Consider the following 22,861-nt stretch of genomic DNA (forward strand, 5'->3'; position numbering starts at 1 on the left):
CACACACACACCACACACACACACACACACACACACACACACACACACACACACACACACACACACACACACACACACACACACACACAACCACACACACACACACACACACACACACACACACACACACACACACACACACACACAAACGGTTGACTCCATTGTTAGGCACAAAGACTGTACTCTCACCAGCCTGGATGTGAATAGGGTGGCGGTCAGTTGTCTTTCCAGTACCCAGCAATATTTTACAATGAGAATGCTAAAATTCCTCACACTGGGTGAATAGAACTAAGTGCTGCAATGTTTATAGCCGTTATAAAATTGGAAGGGGTTCAGTTTCTAAATCTGTTTAACTGCATGAATCAGAAACTGTTAAATGTAAATTTTAACATGTGTATATTAAGTAAACCTGGTGACTGTTAAGATACCTTTATCATAATGTCTTAAGACAAATACAAATATGTGCAATCAGAAAAATGGACTGCTAACAGGAATAAGTTGAGTGCTGGAGACTGAGAAATATAAAGTTGCACCTGAATGAAGAGTTGGCAATGGGAGAAGAGAAATCATAAAAACTAAGACTGACATATATGGGATTCTGCTTCAGTGATCTTCATTGAAGAGGTACTAACAGCACCAGGGACAGGTGCAGTTATAAATTTAGGGATGCAATATTATCTGTATTTCTTCTACATTAAAGTGAGTAATGCATAAACTCATTGCCTTTATCAATAAGAACTTCACTGCATGCAAATGCAAAAACAGTGCTCCTGTTCTGTCAGCCCTTTTCTGTCGTAACTATTCACTCCCCTGCAACAAAATGCGACTCAGCAGTATTAAAGTATTTCTGAAGTTAAAAGAAATCAACTTCATCTGCTTGTGTGTGTGTGTGGGGGGGGTTATTCCATAAATTTGTAAGGTACAGTACAATGTATCTGTTCCATTAATGGATTTTTAGTATAGAGTTCCATAATCTGACGCTAGTCTCCCCCAGCAGTACATTTCAGCTATAGATTTTTTATTTTTTTTTTAATTAAAAAAAACGGGTCACGCATAGTCTTTCAGACCAGGAAGCTATTACTGCTAAGCAATCTGAATATTCATTTCAGTGTAACAGAGCACTTGCATTGCTGAAATATTTGTGCTACCTTTTGCTCCCGAGCAAGTGTTGCATCCAAACACATTATTTCTCTCTAATTATTCTAACAGCTGCAGGAGGAGGAGGTCAGGAAGGCATTCCTTGACAGGCAAGCTTTGAAACAAGAAAGAATAAACATCAATGCTTCTGCAAAGCCACAGAAAACAGCAAGATTCAAACAGGCCGTATAACTGGAAGACATTCATTTTGGGTATTTAACATTACTTTGTATGTTTAGACACTAAAAAAACATCCTTCAATACAAATTTGCATAAAGGCAGTCTTTGGACAACAGTATGGATTCTTTGTTTTTTTGTAGTGCAATAGCAACAATATAACAGCATTTGTACTTTTTCTTGTAGTAATTTTAAGATTTCAGAATAACCATATTGTTCATTTGCTGCACTATGTACAAGATTCTCAGAACTGCTATATATGCATACAGTGATTTATTATGGTAATTTATGTTTATCCTAAATAGACACGTACAATCTTACTCGAGACTACTGTGACTGCTTTCATAACCACTTGTCTGTTGTATCCTCTTATGTAATCATTAACATGTATACTGCTAGATAAAAGGAACACTGACAAATACTATTTGGTTCAAATAAAGATATTCTTAGGTGTCAAAATACAAAAAACGGTAATGACTATTCAGACAGCCTTTTCTACTTTTAGTCAACTATGAATAAGCTATAGTAGCAGACTAAAAAATAAAATATTCATCGTACTGAGCACTGCAACAAATGCGGCATTAAAGGGATATAAAAGCTTCAGAGCACCTTCCACACACCCAAGCTGTCAAGCAGCTCAAGTTGAGCTGAGTAATAGACATGTTAGGGTGAAACTCCATCAGAGATTTACTGCTGCCAAACAGTAAGCCCCTCTGTGGCTTTCGAGGCCCGACTGTCAGCTTGCACTTTCCTTTGCTGGGCATGCAAGTTCCCCTCTGGGGAAAAAAAAATCCATTTTCTTAATTGTGTTGATATTGTTTTACTTTCCTCTTTAGGAAACTTATTTTAAGGCTAGGGGTGTTGTGTTTTAAAGGACTCTCGAGACAATGTATGTTACAGAGTACTCATTTGTCAGTTTAAAAGTATAAAGTAACTAAAAACTTTTTCTGTAGAGAAGTTGTGTTTATTTTTCTTTTGTGTGACTGACAAGTGTGCGATTTGCACTTTTTTTTTTCCAGTCAAAAAAGTTAACTTTTGTGGATTAGTAGTGTTTCCCAGCAAAGGCAAATGCAATTGCTGATAAGAGGAACCATTTTTGGCGAACCTTGGAACAGACTTACAGTTCAGTTAGTCCTTCTTCCAGCCATAAAGAAAAAGTTAAGCAAACAGCCTTTGCCACCACGGCAGACTAGCAATTTGCCTCAGCCGAGGGTGGGCGATTACTGTGGCCATTTTCTGTTCCTCAGACCAATCATCTTTTACCCAGATCCCTCTATTGTAGCAACAGCCACTGTGGACTGCGGGGTTAGTCACGTGTTGCGGCTAACCCTCCCCTAACTGCCAACAGGAGTTAGCCATATCCTCTGTGGCTGTTGGGATTCGCTCAGACAGCAAGGGAGAGCCACTGTTGTCAGTCCTGAGAGAGGGAGAAGGGAAGATTTCCCTGGTGTCAGAAAGCTGTCCCCATCCCTTGGGAAGCAGCTTATGCCATTAGTAATGTGGTTGGTCCACATTTTGTACGGTCAAAAATGAGACAGAAAACAAAGCATGGATCTACTCCTCCTCAAATTCCTTTTGATAGTAGTAGTTTACTGGGTCTGACTCCGGGTTTAATTCAGGCTATTGATCCTTCTTGTAAAGTAGGAATTGCTAAAGAGGAATCCTCTTTCTGAAGAGCTTCAAGATTCTGGATCTGAACAGAAGAGGCAGGGATGTATACAGTTTTTTCCCTCAGATTTCTCATTCGGACTCAAAGGAGAGTTCAATTTCTGATTCTTCCTGTGAGGGGTTTCTTTTTCAGACTATTGCTAGAGGGTGCCAGTCTTTTCAGTAGACGTTTCCCATTCCTTCAGAAAATGCTATGAGTTGTTACAGAAAGATATTTCCAGAGCCTACACCCATTTTGTCAACATCTGTTCATTCTGCTTTAGAGGATGTGTGTGTTGCTGCCTGCAAATCTTTCTGATAGTAAGCTAGCTGCCACTAAAAAGGCAGTTTGAAGAAAGTTCCTCAGTCAAATTTTTATGCACTCTTCCCAAACTAACAGCTGAAGCTTTGGTTAATCCCACTGCTGCTAAGCAATTAGTTAATTCCTGCTGCTTCTGAGAAGGATGGGAAAAAGTGTATTTTTCTGCAACTTTCATTTTCAGAAATTAACTGTCAGGCTTGTGTATTAAAGTTTGGTCTGAGAAATTATCTGCAGTTTCTTTTTACAAAGAAAATCTGCTTCGAGTAATTTAGTTTCTTCTATTGCACAACTCACTAGTGTATGTATGTATGTATGTATGTATGTATACACACACACTATAAAAAAAAATATATATATATATATATATATATATATATATATATATATATATATATATATATATATATATTATATATCTATATGTTGCGGCTTTCGGCTTTTCCCGGTTAGGGGTTGCCACAGCGCAACTCCGGTACGCTAATGATTGGTAGTTGATTTTTACATGCCAAGTTACCAGCCCTGGCACACAACCTTCAACGAAGGTATGCCCATTCATGCATGTCTCCACGCAGAAGACGCTCTAGCTGAGAATTGAACTGGACAGCATCTTACTGTGAGGATATATATATGTATATATATTTTGTTTTGAGGTTTGTATGGCTGCATTTTCAGAACCGTGCAAATTATGTTATAAATGAGATTTTAAAGTATGCCTTGGGGTAGAGATTTTAAAGTATGCCTTGGGGTAGAGATTTAGAGTGTGGCCCCTCTGCTATAGAGGTGATCAAAAATTGTCATGAAAACGGCAAGTCGATCTAGGGAACCTCAAGATTTTTCAGATCTACTTTTCTGAATTGCTCAAGGGATTTATCTCCTCGTCCAGTTTTAGAAACAAAAAGTCAAAATTCAGTTAGACATACAAGAAGAAATGGCAAAGGGGGTACAAAAAGAAATCTTGAACTTCCCAAAGTCAAGAATAGTCCATCAAGTCCGAATGGACTGTTCAAGAGACTTTGTGACCCCTCCCACTCTGGCCTTTTTTCTCTTCCAGAATGTCGGAATCTTCATTTTTTTCTAAAACAAAATATTTTCTTTTCAGATAAATTAGTTCTGAAAATTATTCATCAGGGTAATAGATGCAAGAGGAAAGTCCAGTTTTCCAGGAGGGTCATTGATCATCCTCTAGATCAGATTGTGTTTCGGGTTGCTCTTCATCACTGACACAGAGACAGACACACAGAGACAGACACACAGAGACAGACACACAGAGACAGACACACAGAGACAGACACACAGAGACAGACACACAGAGACAGACACACAGAGACAGACACACAGAGACAGACACACAGAGACAGACACACAGAGACAGACACACAGAGACAGACACACAGAGACAGACACACAGAGACTCAGGTAGATTTTAACTGTTTAAGGGGTTTTGGTAGAGATTTATTATTTTTTTAGTTGTTTGCGTAGTTTTGGGTGTAGGTTGGGGTGGGTAGGCGAGTGTGTACTAGTGCTGAAGGTGGCGAGTTTTGTAAATGTGCATTGTGTGTTTTTTGTGAGTATGTTTGACAGTGTGAAAGTGTTGGGCATGCAACGGTAGTTTTTCACGGTAGTGCAACCTCAGAGTTGGTATATACAAGTAGTGCGGATGTGGGGGTTTGCCCCTTACATTGGGGTTGCAGGGGGGCTTGCCCCCTGCTTATACATAGGGTATGTGGGTTTTGTTGCTTTGTTACAGTGTAGGCAGGGAAGTTTGTGATTTTGTGGTGGAGGGTATATTAAACTGAATGTCGCTTGCTGAAAATTAGGTATTATGAACGTGTACGGACATCAATTTTTCTTATTGTAGTGCATGTTCAGTATTTCCATCTCAAGATACAGAGTTGATCTTTCAGTATATTATATATACATATACACACAGTGTGTGTGTTGATCTTTCAGTATATTACACACACACACACACACACACACACACACACACACACACACACACACACACACGTGAGCCTCTTGAAGCAGTGGAGAGTCCAAAATGCCTTGCTCCAGTTACAGCTCATTGAAGGCTACAAGGTAGCCACATTTTTCCATATTTAGAGGACTTGCTTATCTTTGCAGAGTTGTTTTCAAAGTGGCCAGAATCTCTCTTCAGTGAGAGATCTTACACAAGGTGGGGTTCCAAGAGAACATTCAAAAAAATTCTTAGACTCCCTCACACAAGACTCTATTCTTTGGATGCCAGCTAGCCACCTCAGGTCAAAGAACTTTTCTTCCACAAGAAAAAAAAAATCTTTTATATGTATTGCTAAGGTTTTCCACTCAATCATAGTGAAGGGATACCTCAGGATTTTGGGTGTCATGGCATCTACAATTTGCATGATACCGCTGGCAAGACTTCACCTAAGAAAAATACAGTGGCATCTGACATTTCTTTGGTCCCAGCATCCACCCTATATAATTTCAAGTCCCAGTGCTGGGGTTTGGCAGAAGAGAAATCTTTTGGAGGAAACAGATATCCTTAAATCCAGGTCTCTCCATCTTCCCTGCCCCAAAGATTTTAGCCACAACAAAAACTTCAGACTTTGCTTGAGGAGCAGTTTCAGGAGGAATAAAAGTGCAGGGGGTGTAGGACACTTAAGGACATTCACAAGCACATAAATATCAAGTTAATGCTTACCCTGATCAAGACAATTCTGTAAACCATCTGTGGTCCCTGGGACCTCTACAAGGGGTTACAGACAATACCAGGGTCATGTGGTACATAAACAAGCAAAGGGGGAACTAGGTTATACCCTCTTTGCAGACTAGCCATGTTAGTCTGGGATACAGCTCGTCAGCAGTCTTACTCTACAGGCATCCTACATTCGATCAGAGCAAAACTGTGTGGCAGACAAGTTGAGCAGGACTAGAGAAGACCCTCATAAATGGAAACTATATCAGGGGTTCTTCCAAGATTTGATCCATCTGTGGGGGTTCCTCAGGTAGACCTCTGCCTCTCAATCAATTGGCAAGATTCTGTTCAGGACTTCATGCAAGAAAGCCTGGATCTAGATACCTTTTACTTTGACAGGAATGCTCCTATATGCCTTTCCTTCTGAATCTTCAGAAGTACTTTGGATATTAGTGGAATATCCCCTGCCCAAAACCATTATGCTGTCTCCCTTCAGGCCCAGACAGCTGTGGTTTTCCCCTCTTTTGAAACTGGCCAGGGTTAGTTACCACAATCTTCCCCTCAGACATGATCTACTCACAACAGGGATGTTTGGTACACCTCATTGTCAGTCATCTTCAGCAGACTGCCTGGATAAAGAATTAAGACCCTTTTAGCACCAGTTTACTAAGGACATGCAGTTACTGATTGAGGCAAGAATCCCCGCTACTAGAAAATTGTATTTAATAAATGGAAAAGGTTTTCTAATTGGTACCAACAGCATAAACACCCATTCGGGGCTAGCTGTTCTCTGCTTTTACAATATTTATGGAAGTTACTACACTATGGCCTTTTTTATTCCTCAATCATGGTTCATTTACAGGCCATTTTAGCATGTCTGCCCATGGATCCTCCTCTTAGTGCATTCTCATGTCAAAATTTTGCATAACGGGCCTCCAAGAAAACCACTGGCCTCTCCTTGGAATCTTAATTTTGTGTTAGACAGCCAACACTTGTTCTGTTTGAACCAGCTCATCTGGCTGACTTCAGGTTAACATGGAAAACAGTTTTATTGTTTGCTCTGACTTCTGCAAGAGAGGTGTCAGAGTTGCAGGCTCTTATGGCGAGTCAACCCTATCTTATGTCTCATAGGGATAGGGGTTCTGTGACAACTAATCCTTTTATGCCTCAAGTGATAGAATTTACTTTAAGCCAAGCTATTCATTACCCCATTTTCTTCCGTGAACCTAATCTTTCTGATCAATTGTTCATTTCTTGCTAAGGTAAGAAGGAACAACCTGTGTCAAAACAGACCTTTCCAAATAGATGGCTAAAGATATTGCCTTTCGTTGCATTTACTGTAACGAAACTATTCCAGGCAAGGTCAAGGCCCATTCTACCAGGGTCTTGGATTCATCTATAGCTTTTTGGAATGGGTTGGAGTCTAGAAGTATTCTAGAAGCTGCTACTATGTCCTCTCTGCATACTTTTACAAAGCAATAAAAGCTCGATTCCTTCCCTAGGTCTAGAGCAAGCATTGCTTGGACCATTCTGAAGAGTCTCCCGGTCTGTTCTTGCACCTCCCAGATGTAGTTAGTAAAGGTAATCTACCCATAAAGCTACTACAACAGTGATTAATATGAATAGTACAGCTAAGTTGAACTTACAGTAGCAGTAGATGTTCATATGATCACTGCTGCAGTAACCACCGTCTCCCTCCACCCCCCCACCCCCGTTTTTTATGTTTTTGCTACTAGACCCAGTCGGCTGCCTCCTCTCCTACATGGTAGTTCCCCTCAAACAACATCCTGAAAGGGCTCACTAAATTTGAAGGACGCTACACTGCAGAACCTCTACCAGAGAACATAAACTAAATCCAGCCCACTACAAACTGCCAAGGTCAAAAGCTATTACTCAACTTTAATTGTAATTTGCTGTTCTGGGTCTAAAGCACCTATAGTTTTTCCCCCATAACAAGTGGCTTACTCCTAAGGAAAAACTAGATTACCCCCAACCCTCTAAAGACAGTGTTTCTAACTTTAAAACCCTAAAAAATATAGTACACTACAGCAACTAAAACAAATAGCTTGGATTCCCTTTATACTTACCTTACAGCTCTAAGAAACCTTGTACTCTGGCTAAGCCCTGCTGCGCTCAGGCTAGCTCTGCACCCCACTCTGCCCCCAATGTCCACCCGCCCCCACTACTAGATTTATATAGTCCTATACCCACACCCCCTTTTACTAGAAAGTATCAGCTTACATCTGCATAATTTCTCCCACCCCTACTCCATTACCTCAAGTACTACCACTATATCTTCTGGTGTCGTACCACCCAAGTAATGCAGCTCCTTTAACTCGTACGCTCCACCACAGACAATGATACACTTCTCTACTACCCCTTTTCCTTGCCCCATACCTCCTTACCTTGTATGAGAACCAGTTTCTCATAGGATGTCAGTACCCAAAAGGCCACACCATCACCCAAATTGTAATTCATAGCACCTTTTACCAGTCATACAGCACTGTGTCCAGCCCCAGAACCTGTTCACACTATCAACATACCAAATCCAAGATACATTAGCTCCAGATCGAAACATGACCATAAAACTTATAAATTCCTGAAACTTATCACTAGGTTTCATCAAAACCTCACACTTGGTGGCGATATCCACCCAAACCCTGGCCCATCTACTCCAGATAAACTTACCCCCCCTCTACTTGTTACCAAAGTAATAAACTTACAATTAATAGGCCCCCTAACTCTCTCCTGGCCTGTCATCTTAACATTAGAAGTATAAACAAGCTACATGAACTGCATGCACTCATGGCTGTCCACTCCCCTGAGATGCTCTGTTTTATCAGAAACCTGGTTAAAACCTAGCACCACAGATCACAAAGTGGTACCACCTGGGTATAACATACTCAGGCTGGATCATGCTTCCAGGAAGGGAGGTGGGGTAGCTGTTCTCTACAAATCTGTGTTAAACATCACCATTGATACTATACAACCACCTCAAAATTAATAACTCAGATTCTCAATACCAAATTGCAAATTAATAAAAATAAATGCATCAATATCATCTGTATGTACATTCCCCCATGGAATAACATATCTACACTTGAAGATACCCTTCACTGGCTGTCATGTACCTACCCCCAAGAAACCTTACTACTTGGAGATTTTAACAGACTGGAACACCTGTTCCTCAGAATCTCCAAACACCCATGTTAACCTGCATGCATTTGCACAAATCATAACCACCCCTACCAGGATAGGTAAACCCAACCAGAAAGAAAGCATACTTGATTGGATACTTATCAATAGTCTCCCCCAACTGTATACCTCTGGGACCCTCCCTGATGACTTACATGATCACCTTTTTACCCATATAATTAAGCATAAAGCCATTAACCCCCACTCAGAACGGTAAGAAACAATAAGAACTTTAACCCTGCCAAATTCCAAGAGGAACTAAACTCATGTAAATGGTCAGCCCTAAAACACCTCCCCTTAGAGGAAGCGGTTGTCTTCTTTAACAAATTCCTTGAGATCGTGGACTCTCATGCACCTGTTCGCTCAATAAGAACAAAGGCAAAAACTGCACCACGGCTTTCCAGAGAGTCCAAACTAAAAATCAACCTTGGAAATAAAGCATGGGCATTATGGCATACTACAAGAGACCCCCAAAAATCACAATAAATATCGGCAATCAACGAATGAGACTTGTAAAATGGATATTTTTTAGACAAAAAAACTACTACTATAATCTTCAGCAAATAAATCAAAACAACCCTCAGAAGTTTTGTGCAGGTATAAATAAACTATTACATCCTGGACAAACTTCCACCCCAACCCCTGCAGCCACCATTGATAAGCCACCTGTGGAAGTCTGACAGTTTTAATAGATTCTTCACCGAGACAATCCAAGCCCTAGCTAGCCAACTACCTCCAAGCTCCCCTGGTCCTTAGGTCACCACCCCTGGTAACCAACTCTCAGTTTCCAACCAGTTGCCACTTCACTTATCCATGCCTTGATCAAAAAATTAAAACCAATTACACACACTGCTGATCTACTCCCTGCTGTGTATCTACAAAAAGCAGCTGATGCCATTGCTTACCCCATCTCAATAGTAATCAATTGAACCATAGTAAAAGCCAAAGTCCCCACCATCTGGAAAAATCCTATGTAATCCCACTTCAAAGCCAATAGCTATATTACCTCCACTTGCAAAAATAATGGAAAAATGTATTCAGACAACTGCTGCTGCACCACCTAATTCAGAATAATCTTTTGGCCGACCCTCGGCATGGCTTCTGACCTCACCACAGCACCACGTCAGCTCTCCTAGCCTTCTCAAATATCAGAAACCATAATTGCAACAATAATAAGTTATCCTCTGCCCTCTTCTTGGATCTCTCCAAGGCATTTGATATGGTTTATTAACTACTAATCCACACCCTGAAAACATTCTGTCTAGATACTAAAGACCTTCAGTGGTTGGAATCTTATCCGAGTGGCAGACAGCAGGCTGTCCTTTGGGAAAACAAATTAACCTCCTACCAAATTCCCTTTGTATTCCCCAGGGTTCTATACTAGGGCCCCTTCTGTTCTCCATTTTCATCAATGACCTTTATACTGTCATCCCAAAAGTCAGCTGTATTCAATAAGCTGATGACTCCACTCTGATCTGCTCGGCCTCATCTCAGACCGAACTATGGTCAGCTACCCAGAATACAGTCAACATAGTAGAAAACTGGCTTTCTGATCGTAGTCAGATTTTAAAATCACAAAAAAACAAAGCTGCTACTTCTCACCAACTCATAGGTCTGCCGCATTTACCTTTACCATAAAATCCAATAATGGCACTATAATCTCCCCAGACACCGCTATAAGACTGCTAGGTGTTATAGATAGTAATCTTAAATTTGACCTGCATGTTAATCAAATCATCAATTAAAAAATAGGGTCACTTTACAGGATTAAAGCCTTCCTAACCCCACCTGCTAGAATTGCCGTAGTGCGCTCTCACCTCCTCTCAACTCTTTTCTACGCATCCCCTTTATTCACCAACTTAAACAAGTCTGTTCTTAGACTATCTACCAGCTACAACCACATTGCCAGATTTGCCATTGGTCTGCCTTATAGGACACCACTGTATCAATCTAAACCAGCTTGGATGGCTAGAACTGCCCAGTTTGATCCAGTATAACCAACTGATTATGGCATATAAAATCCTTTACAATCCAGACAATACTCCTGCACTTAAAAACATCATTACCCCCTATAAAAATCCTAGACCTCCGTTTTTCCAATAGACTGCTAGTTCATACTATCACAACTAATAACTCAGCCGGTGACTCTCTCTCTGCCAACTCTGTAGGTAGATCCTGGAACCTCCCAGCTGACATTACCTTACTTACCACCCTGAGTCAATTTAAGAAAAGACTCAAACAATATTTGAAACTAAACTGGCTGTGTCAAATGTATCAAACCTGACTTAACTCTCATCTAGTATGGTGTTAAAAATTTTAATTTAGCTTAGTTGCGTTGCATAACCCAGATTTACACCCGGGATGGTCTCTAACCTTGGAATTTGTATATCATGTTAAGTATGTAACCAGTGTATGCATTGTATTTAATAATCTTATCTGCTTACCCTGGAGCTTTTCTCCCTGGGCGTCCGCTGAAAATGGACATGAATCCAGTCGGACTATCCTGGTCAACAAATGTAAAATAAATAAATTTTTCCAAGATGTAGGCATTTAGTTTTTGTTGCTAGCATTGGGTGGCATATTGTTGCCGCAGTTAATGTTGTCGGTTCAATTCTTGGCCGGGATACCTTCTGCGTGGAGTCTGCAAATCCTCCCTCTGTTCATGTGGGTTTCCTCTGGGTACTCCAGTTTCCTCCCACATTCCAAATACATGCATCTGGAGTCTCTCTCCCCAGGCCTCTGCTGAAAATGGGCTCATCATAGTCGGACTTTCCCGCTACACAAATATTAAAAAACTAAAATGTCCTTTTTAAGGCACAGCCTCCCTCTCTTTCTCTGCTGGCAGGAAAACTCTATAGAGCTTTGCATCCAAACTGGTCTTTTAGCCAGCTCAGCTTGATAGTTTGGGCACATGGAAGGTACCCTGAAGCTTTTATATCCTTGGCAGGATATAACTCCATAAAGGTAAGTCTACTGCGTCGATAATCATTTGAACATCTACTGTTATGTTAAGTTAAACTTGAAATGTACTTTTCTCCAGAATTCCCCTAGATGCTGCCACAAAAGTTTGTTCTTTAAGTCTTCCAAATAAAACCATGTAATATGCAGACATATACTTTCCAAAATCTTCATTCTTCAACTGATTGCTTTTCTTTCTTGATAAAGTTTTGTCAGCTCTGAGCACAAAATGAATGACTTTTGGTGCAGAAGGTATAACTTATTCCATAAGCCATTAGACAAAGGCTTCACAATAATGGGATGGAAATTATTTCGATAATAATAGCCTACAGTTTGATTCTGCTGCAATTATAAAAAAAAAAGTACACAACTGTACAGAGGGGTACTAAACTGAAGATGGCCTGCACCTGCCCCCCCCCCCAAGGTCTTCAAATATTAGATAAATCCTAGTCTACCTCCACAGTGACTTTTATAGCCAATGACAGTCTTTTTAAGCTTCAAACAACTATACCGAATCAGGATAACATTAAGATGTTGCTGCTCAATGCTAGCAGACTTGAATGCAATTTCTTACAAGCAATCCTTACCCTAGAAAACATTGGTATATACAGAGAGACCAGATTCAAATTTCAATCATATGTTCAAGTTCACCACATTAGACAAAGGCACTAAAGGCAGCAGGGACTTATTGTTTAAAATTTTCATTAGACAAGATGAGCCGGAATTCTTTATGTCCAACTTAACATTAACAAAGCCCCTTATAATATCATAGCTAACTTTAAGGCTGCCTCTATGCCTCCCTTGGCCAATATCTCCTAAATGACTAGTACAGAGTTACTATGTATTGTGCCAAACACCATTCTCCTAGAAGACTCCAAACTAACCCTCCATAAACTGGGAGAATTATACATCTTTGGGCATGTATTACAAGAGATATCTGGACTTAATCAATTCATATTTTTGAAGCAGTTATTCTACAACCCAACCAGTAGCAATAAAATCCTGGACATGGTCCTAACCAATATAGGTCAACTTCACTCACCAATAGTAACTTTCTCACTGCTCAAATCTGACCACAAGTCAATCACATTCACAATAAGACTAAAGCATCTTCCAATATTTGACATTTGTTAACCAGGTTACTTAGGCCAACTGGCCCGAGCCCATTTTAAGTGAAGACCTGAGGAGAAAAGTTCCAGTACATGACAAACAATTATGAAAGAAAATTTAAGAAATACATAGCTTGAAACATTGAAACTTGGACTGAGACAAGTTGTTACATAACTTGTAAACAGACATAGAAGCATAAAATGAGGCATAAGCTGATACATAGATTGAAACATACATTGAAGCATAAATTAAAACATATGATGATACATCACTCGGGTGATGCAGAGAATATTTGAAGGCTCATCAACCAAAACTCACCAATGGACTAGCTAAACTCAAACTCCCATGCCATCTTGATGGCCCAACTGCTTACACAAACTCTTTCACTGACAAATTCTGTGCACATGTTAAATAGATGCATCTGTTCCTCTCTGAAATAACTAATGCCAGATTCAAAAATAAACCTCTGTGGTGGAACCCAAATGTAAACAGGCTGAATAATAAAAGAAAAACTCATTACATGCAAAAATAACTAATTTCAAAATGCCAAAAATGCCGTTGCTAAGCTCAGCAAGCAACTCTGGACCCTGATCAAATGAAGCAAAGCCAGCTATGAGGTAAGAATACCCATCAAAAAAGTGAAAGATGGACACAAGGCCTATTTTAGTCATGTTAAAAATTTCAGAAAGTGCCCAGCACTGTGCAGAGCTAGAAGCAAATGCGATCATATAAATCAGACGCAGGAGACACACTCAATCTACTAGTGGAGAAATGTAGCTTAAACTTCACTCGACTCTCTCCTCCAATATTCTCAGATCACATTTTCACACTTATACCCCTCCCTCAAATCTTCCAACAGCAAGTTCTCAATATGTGCTAAGGCCAAGAACACTAAATACGTCTATGGGGACAGAAATGCCTACTGGTCAACCCAAAACCATATCTTGTCTGATTTCCTACATAAGCTTTTCAATATCAGCTTCAAAACAGCCTTCATGATGTATGAATGGAGAACAGCTATGGTCATCCCCTTGCACAAAGGTGGGGTTTCAACAGACCCAGGTAATTATTCAACCTGTCCCAAATAAATAGCTGCGGTCAAAACCATGGACTAAAACTAAATGCCAAGAAGTGTACAGTCGTATCCTTCAGCAAGGATGACTGCCCTTGTAACCATCATATTAACCATAATCAGCTTCCCCCACCTTCTTCTACATGGGTTTGTGGTATCCTGTGAATTGTCACCTTCATAGGTTCATAGGTTCATACTAGGCTATCTGCCCAAGGGCATTTATAAGCCTAGCCCATAGTTATGTGGCTTTCGCCACCCCTTTAGTTTGAATAAAAACTATGCCTATCATTTTTCTGTGCCTCTGTCAAGCAGTGACACTGAAGTAATCCCTGGGGTATATCTGCGATCTCCCATCCATTGGTCAAGATTCCTCTTGAACAAGGCCAGCGAGGTGCTCTGCCTCACATGTACCGGGATTTTGTTCCACAGCATAGGGAGTCTCTGGGTGATGAATCTGTCCCTCCAGCACGTTCTATTTATAACCGTGTCAAGGTTTAAGTCTTCCGCCCTTGTGGTACTGAGGGATCTAAATTTTTGAGGTGAAGCATATTCATCAAATCTGGGTTTGACATGGCCTTATATGTCAGGCACAGGTCACCTCTGAGCAAGCGGTTTGAGACTGAATAGAGCTGGAGTTCTTTCAGTCGGGCAGCATAAGACATATTTTTGAGACCCTTTATCCTTTTGGTGAGGAACTTTTGGGGCCTTTCAAGCTGCAGCAGGTGTCTGGTCAGATACATTCGAGCGGGCATTGTACTCAATCATAGGTCTAATGAGTGATGAGTACAGGGGACGATGACCTCCCTTGATCTAGATGTGGATCCCTTCATGATCAGGTGGGCGATATAGAAGGTTTTCCTAACTACTTTAGCAACATGAGTGTCAAGCGAAGGCTACTGTCAACTTGGGTCCCCAGATCCCTGATGACTTTTCTGTGCTCAGTGGATTGCCACCTATATGGTAGCTAGGGATAACCTTGTTTTTCCCGAAGGGTATGACTATGCATTTTTTGGCGTTTAACTTCAGGCCATGGCTCTGGCACCAGTTATCCATTTCTGTGAGGCCCTTCTGGAGGATATCTGTGTCAGATGTGTTTTCGACTATGGCGCCCAGTTTGCAGTCATCTGCAAACTTTGTCAGCCATAACCCTCCTGTGTTTGCTTGTACTTCAGAAAAGTAGATGCCGAACAAGAGTGGACCCAGGACTGAGCCCTGTGGGACACCACTTGTGACAGGCTTTGAGTCTGACATGGCTCCAGCAACTCTGACCCTGTGGGTTCTGTCACTTAGCCAGTTTGCAACCCATCTTGTGATGTATGGGTTTACATTCAAGCTGATGAGTTTTTCAAGGATACCTGAGTAGGGTATTGTGTCGAAGGCCTTTGCCAGGTCGAGGTAGGCTGTGTGGACTGCCTTTCCCTCACTACCTTATCTCTCGTTTCAGTGCAACTCTCCTACATTCAACAGTTATGCCAGCGCATGTTTTTAGGAGGCGAGAGGAACCCCTCAGAGAGACCGTGAAAACATGCAAACTCCACATATGCATTGTGCTGGAAGATAGAGACTCTAACCTTGTAATGTGTGCACGAGAGGTGAAGACCTCCACCATTATGCCAGCTGTGCCACATTTGACAACACAGGCCGGAAAACTGATTCTGTAGTAAGGGATATAGGAACCTGTATTGAAAGTGAAATGTCCTCTGATCACAAAGAATGTACTGTGGTAAGGAAGTTATTTTTTTATTTCACAGCTTCTATATAAAGGTATTTTGACCATATCCAGGGATGTGCACTCATTAGGCTGATCAGAGTATGTCCCTTTCAGTATGCACTTGTTCAAAACACTTATCAAAAGTTCAAATGACCACAGTACTTTCTCACTAAAAATCTATCAAGGGCCTAAATCATTAAAATTTTGCAGACAGTCTCAAAAACTTTGTCCCTGTTCTCAGTGTAATAGGCAAGTACTAAGCTGGCTGCCCTTGTGGACCATTTTATGCCTATGCCTAGCCAATTTCCCTTTTATTGCTTGAATTAACAAATCCCAGTTGGTGCTACACTGGCCTTACCCATCTCATGTTTGATAATTACATATTAACCCTAGTGAGAATAACTGATATCATACCATAGACAATTTGAGGGGTCACATGCATGGGATAAAGCACTTAGGAGCTGCCTCTGACCATTAATTCATTGGGCAGTCACATTTTCTGTTTCCCATCAATAGATCCAAGCTGTGTTTGAATATGGACAGGGATGAGTAGCCTGCTCCAAAGCAGCAGTATCCTCTGGGAAATGTACCTGTCCTTTTAAAATATTCTGCTCATGCTGCAGTGCTACAAGTGAGCTGATCGAAGGAAGGACACTCAGCATACTCGGAGCTACACTATACAACATTAAGTATCCTGTTTTTTTGTTTATTTTGTCCTTTATTTCTTTGTTGTTTATAGCACTTTGTGTACTGTGTATTTTTTCTAGCTAGTTTCACTGTGTGTGAGGCATTAACTGGAAATTGTCCACTCTTATTAAGCATCTGTTGGATTGTTTGTTTATGATAACTTGTTGTAGTTAAACTCTTTTTTTCTAGCGGCTCCTTTAGCTGTTTAAAACTTTCATTTAAAGGCTCACTGCTGCTTTTCAGCTGTGAGTAACCTTTCTCCTGTTTGTTTCCCACCCTCCCTCACTGTTGGTATAGTGTATTTATAGTTGGTGGCTTTGCAGTTGCCCGCCCCTAGTGTAAATTTGATCTGGGACCCTCCTCCCAGTCTAGTGTCATTACCTCACTCTACCCCGTACAGGGAGAGCATTTGAGAAGGCCAATCAGCTTAGTTTCTGCTACTCCTTTCTCTCTTTCCAAAATAAAAAAAAAAAAAAAAATTATCTGCTTTTACTGTATTTGTGTTTTTTCCTACTTTATTTTGCTTTTGCGTAATCTTAAAAGTACTCAATTGTATTTATTGCTGCTTGGTGTAACTCATTGTAAGCCTTTTAGTTTAAGCACCTGGGCTTCAGACCAGTTTTACATTAGGAAGATTTGTGGTCTGCACTGTAGTGGCAGAACAGGTAGCTTACATCCTTCTAAGTTGGGAACTGCTGATTGAGGGCTCAGTGTCTGTTATTCTAAAAGTGTATTAATTCTGGTTTAAGCACTTGGGCTTGAGGCCAGTTATTTTACATTAAGAGGGTTCGTGTTCTGCACTCTTGTGGGAGAAGAGGCTGGACTCTGTCCTTCTGAGCTGGGAATTTCTGGTTAAAGCTTATAGTGCCTGCATATTTGAACTGCTTCTAACTGAAATTGGTACACCTTGTTTGCTGTAGCATAGACTAGATCCAGGCCTGCTGAATCTAGCTTTGTTTGTATAACTTGAGCACTAATCCAGGCATTCTTTAAAGTATTCAGTTGTATTTATTACTGCTGGTAGTAACTTGATTAAAGTGTAGCTATCATTTCTAAGTCTTTTGGATTAAGCAGTTGGGCTTCAGACCAGTTGTTTTACATTAGGAAGTTTTGTGGCCAGAACTGTGGTGACAGGACAGGTAGCTTACATCCTTCTAAGTTGGGAACTGCTGATTGAGAGCTCAGTGTCTGTTATTCTAAAAGTGTATTAGTTTTGATTTAAGCACTTGGGCTTCAGGCCAGTTATTTTACGTTAAGAAGGACTGCGGTCTGCACTCTTGTGGGAGGAGAGGCTGGACTCTGCCCTTCTGAGCAGGGAATTTCTGGTTAGAGGCTTATAGTGCCTGCATATTCTAACTGTTTCTTACTGAAATTGGTACACCTTGTTTGCTGTAGCATAGACTAGTTGTTTGTTTATTTCCCTGAAACACTAATTCCACCTAAAATGCGGCCTTTTAGCACTTCTGTGGATCCCTAGTGATATCTGCATTGCTTACTGTACTTATTTCCTTGTTTCACTTGAAAGAAAGTTACTGTTTGTCGTTTTTGCATTTAAGTTACCTGTAGCACATTGCATTTAAGTTACCTGGCACTTGCTCACTAAAGCAATTATATAAGTCAGCTCTAAAAAATTAAAAGCACTACACCCTCACAAACTCCCCTTGAGTACCTTGTTCCCCATTGGCCCTTTTTTTCAATTATAAAGGAATTCCCAATACTATTCTAGTATGTCCAAAGGTCAGTTGTCAATCTCCTCTCTGGTCCAGCTGGTGAATCTGGGAATCTTGAGGCAATGTTACAACTGCCTCATGTACACAGACAACCCTCTCCTCCTCCCAACAAATTCCAACATGTGAGAGATGCAACCATATAGCCAAACTGGAGGCTAAGCTCTCTCAACTCAGTACTGGCGTAGCCAGTCAGGAGGAGAAGGAAACCACACTCACTACAATTCCAGTCTCACATAGACCTACCACGACAACAAACCAAACACAAACACAAAAACACACACACAAAAACATACTCAGAGGCTCTGAATAAAAATCTGTCTAAGCAGCAGAGACCTCCAAAGCAGACACCCAAGCAACCGCTACCCCAAAACAAAACACGTGCAACACATAGCTCACAAAGCCAGTGTGCCGAACAGTCACAGCCCTTAAGGCTAAACAACACACCTCATACACTTGTAATAGGTGACTATAGTCAGGCACACTGACGTCCCACTCACCAGGCTGAACAAGGAGAAGGTCACGGTGAGCTGCCTGTCGGGCGCTAGGATCCGCCACATAACACAAGCACTCAGGTCACTCCAAGGCAAGTACAGATATGACTCAGTCATTGTCCATGCTGGTGTGAATGACTTGAGACGTACCTCCCTGGACTACATGAAGAGACAGAGGAGCTCTCTGAGCATGTAGCCCAGGCCGGTATGACCCTGACCTTGAGTAGCATCTCACCCTCACCAAGAATGATGCCACAATATGAAGACAAGATGATCAATTTCAACAATTGGCTTAAGTGTTGGTGTCATTCAAAGGGGATCCAATGCCTGTCAGCCTGGGATGACATGCTCGACAAGCCACGATGCTTCGCTAGGGATGGCTTGCACCTGTCACCCCTGGGCTTTCGGATAATGGCAAAGGCTCTTGCTACCCCCATAGTGCCTGTTTAGGCAAGGCTCAAAAGATAAACACACCTCCATAGGTATCACAAGGGATAAGAAATTAAGAGTAATGCTACTCAACGCCAGAAGTCTAAACCTCAAGATGCACGCACTCGAAACTCTCCTTAGCATGGAGAACATCGATATCTGTGCAGTAACAGAAACCTGGTTCAAGGCTCCGAGAGCACCCCAGCACTACCAGGTTATACCTCATACCATGCTTTTCGCCCCAAAACTTGGACCGAACCACAAAAGGAGGGAGTATCAATATTCATCAAAGATACCCACACCTCCAGGTTGGTGGCACAGCACGAAGCATCAGAGACTATCCATGTGCAACTAACTGTGGGTAAAACTGCCTTCCAGTTTATAGCCTGCTACAGACCACCCTCTCAAACACAAGAACCCCACTTGGCCTTCCTGAGAATACTGGAAAATATGAAGGTCTCTCCAAACACCATTATATTGGGCGACTTCAACTACCCAAACATAGACTGGGAGCATTACTCTAGCTCAAACACCCTAGCCCAAAGGTTCCTAGAATTTATAAACTCAAATGCTATGGAACAACTTGTTACCACTCCCACAAGAGGGGAAAACATACTGGACCTGATCATCACCAACATGGGGACACTATGCTCCAGACCAGAAGTGTATCCCTCACTGGTAAGATCAGACCAGAAACTAATCTCACTGGATATTCACATCCCAACCCCACCCCCTGCCCAGAAAACCACAGTGAAAAACTTCTCTAAAGCAAATTTCACACGCCTCAAAACTGAGGCAAAATCCTTCAAAGCCCCCGGGCCTGTGGAAAATATGGCCCAGATCGCAGAATCCTTTATAAACGCATTCTATGAACACCTTCAGGAATGCATGGATCATGCAATCCCAAATAAAACCAAAACCCAATCCTCCAAAGGCAGACGTCCTGTCTGGTGGACCCCAGCCATAAACAAACTATACAATAGAAGGAGGAAGCTACTACATGATAGAGCAAAATCCCAAAAAGGGAAGGCATCTCTGATCAGTATTAGCAAAAAACTACGGGTACTCATAAAATCGTCTAAGGCCAGCTTAGAGAGAAAAATTGCACAGGACACCAAGGATAACCACAAGGCTTTCTTTAGTTATGTTAGGAGCCTGGGTGGTAATTCCCAGATATGCTCAGAATTAGTCCAAAATGACAAAAAATACACCGAGCCCACAGACATTGCCAACATCCTAGCTGACAGGTTCAGTGCAAACTTCTCCCCCCTCTCCCCACCAAAAGGGCAAATATCTATCCCAACAGAGTGCTGCCCCCCTGACATCTCAGATGCTCAGGTAAGAGCCGCCCTCTCCAAAGCAAAAACACAGCATCAATGGGACCAGATGGTGTCCCGGCTGCGTCCTACATGAACTCCAAGAAGAGCTAAACCCAAACATAAAACTACTGTTCAATCTTAGCCTTACTACAGGATATGTACCCAAAGAGTGGCGTACAGCAACAGTGGTCCCTCTCCACAAAGGTGGTGCCTCAACGGATCCTGGAAACTATCGCCCCATAAGCCTGACTAGTTTGGTCTGCAAAGCTATGGAAAGGATCATCATGGACCTCATAAATAAAGATATTGGGGACCTACAGACACTGGATCCTACCCAGTTTGGCTTTGTTAAGGGCAGATCCTGCCTCTTAAACCTGGTCGATTTCTTTGAAACCGTCACCAAGGCCATTGACGAGGGGAAGGTGGTCCAGACAGCCTACCTGGACCTCGCTAAAGCCTTCGATACAATACCCCACTCGGGCATTATAGATAAGCTCACCAGCTTAAATACAAACCCCTATGTCACTAGATGGGTTGCAAACTGGCTCAAGGACAGAAACCACATGGTTAGAATTGCTGGAGCCATGTCAGACTCCAAACCAGTTACAAGTGGCATCCCACAAGGCTCAGTCCTGGGACCTCTCTTGTTCGGTATATATTTCTCGGCGGTACAGGCCAACACGGAAGGACTGTGGCTGACCAAGTTCGCAGATGACTGCAAACTGGGCACCATAATCAACTCTCCAGCTGACACAAGCATCCTCCAAAAGGGCCTCATAGAAACAGACAACTGGTGCCAGACCCATGGCCTCAAGCTAAATGCCAAAAAGTGTATAGTCATCCCCTTTGGCAAAAACAAAGTGCCCACAAATTACCACATAGGTGGTAATCCATTAAGAACAGAAGAAGTCATTAGGGACCTGGGGACCCAAGTTGATAACAATCTCTCATTTGACAACCACGTGGCCAAAGTGGTTAGAAAAACATTTTATATAGCCCACCTAATCATGAAGGGATTCACATCTAGATCAGAGGAGGTCATCGTACCTCTTTACTCATCCCTCATCAGGCCCTAATTGAGTACAATGCCCCTTTTGGGATGTACCTTACCAGACACCTGCAGCAACTGAAGACCCCAAAAGTACCTCACCAAGAGGATCAACGGGCTCAAACAGATGCCATATGCTGCCCGGTCAAAGAAACTCCAGCTCTACTCAGTGGCATACCGCCTGCTCAGAGGCAATCTCTGCCTGACATATAAAGCCATGTCCAACCCGGAATTAATGGACATGCTGCACCTCAGAAAATCCAAATCCCATTGAGCTACGCGCTCGAGAGACTTGAGCCTCAGCACTGAAATAAATAGGACATGCTGGAGGGACAGATTCATAACCCAGAGGCTCCCTTCACTCTGGAATAAAATCCCAGTCCAGGTTAGGCAGAGTCCCACATTGACTCTCTTCAAGAGGAATCTTGATGAGTGGATGGGAGATCGTAGGTTTACCCCAGCTATCACTTCTGTGTCACTGTTAGACGGAGGCACAGTATACTAACCTCAAAAAAAGGCATAGCAAAATTAATTTAAAATGGGTGGCGAAAGCCAAACACAATCTGTCTAGGCTTATAAATGCCCTAGGGCAGATAGCCTAGTATGAACCTATGAAGAGGTTTAAATCCCCAAACAATTATTTATATTGCCTTTTGACTTGCTGATGTGCAGTAAATCCCATCGGTACTGGGTCAGAGGATGCACTGTATGCCAGATAGGTCACCTCTTAACAGTCACCTCTTAACAGTCTATACAATATAGAGTATAGTGACAGGGCTTTTATTCAGTCTGTGCTGGATATATTGTTTGCATCATACAGGCTACTAAGAGGTAACCTGCATCTCTCATATGCAGAGCTTCAACAAACCCTGTTCTGTCAGGCCTATTACACATTTGCAAGTCCAGTGGTATCACTTGTGTAAAGGACCTCAGACTTTTACAAAATAAATCAAAATATGTTAGAAGAATGGGTATGACTCAGAGTACCATGTCTATGGAACAGTCTGACTCCTTGTAAAACAGAGCTCTAAATATAATTTGGATAAATAGATGGCAAATTTACCCCCAGTTTAGCACCCTTGCCCCACATGGCTATGGGAAAACATCTAAATGTCCCAACATATCCCTCTTCAGCCTGTCTCTGGGTTATC

At 41.7% G+C, this 22,861-nt stretch overlaps 1 protein-coding gene across 1 annotated transcript in view; it reads left to right on the top strand.

The window, feature by feature from the left end:
* The window catches only part of TTC16 (tetratricopeptide repeat domain 16), a 361,188-nt gene extending 359,756 nt beyond the window's left edge, over positions 1-1,432 (top strand). Inside the window, exon 13 of the mRNA XM_044058179.1 lies at positions 1,210-1,432. Coding sequence (XP_043914114.1) covers positions 1,210-1,329 — 120 coding nt within the window. The 3' untranslated portion in view covers positions 1,330-1,432. The remainder of the gene's footprint in view (positions 1-1,209) is intronic.
* The last annotated feature ends 21,429 nt before the right edge of the window (positions 1,433-22,861 follow it).

Source organism: Protopterus annectens, chromosome 16.part0 (assembly GCF_019279795.1).
Source record: "Protopterus annectens isolate FY-2018-M chromosome 16.part0, PAN1.0, whole genome shotgun sequence".
Classification (NCBI taxonomy): domain Eukaryota; kingdom Metazoa; phylum Chordata; order Ceratodontiformes; family Protopteridae; genus Protopterus; species Protopterus annectens.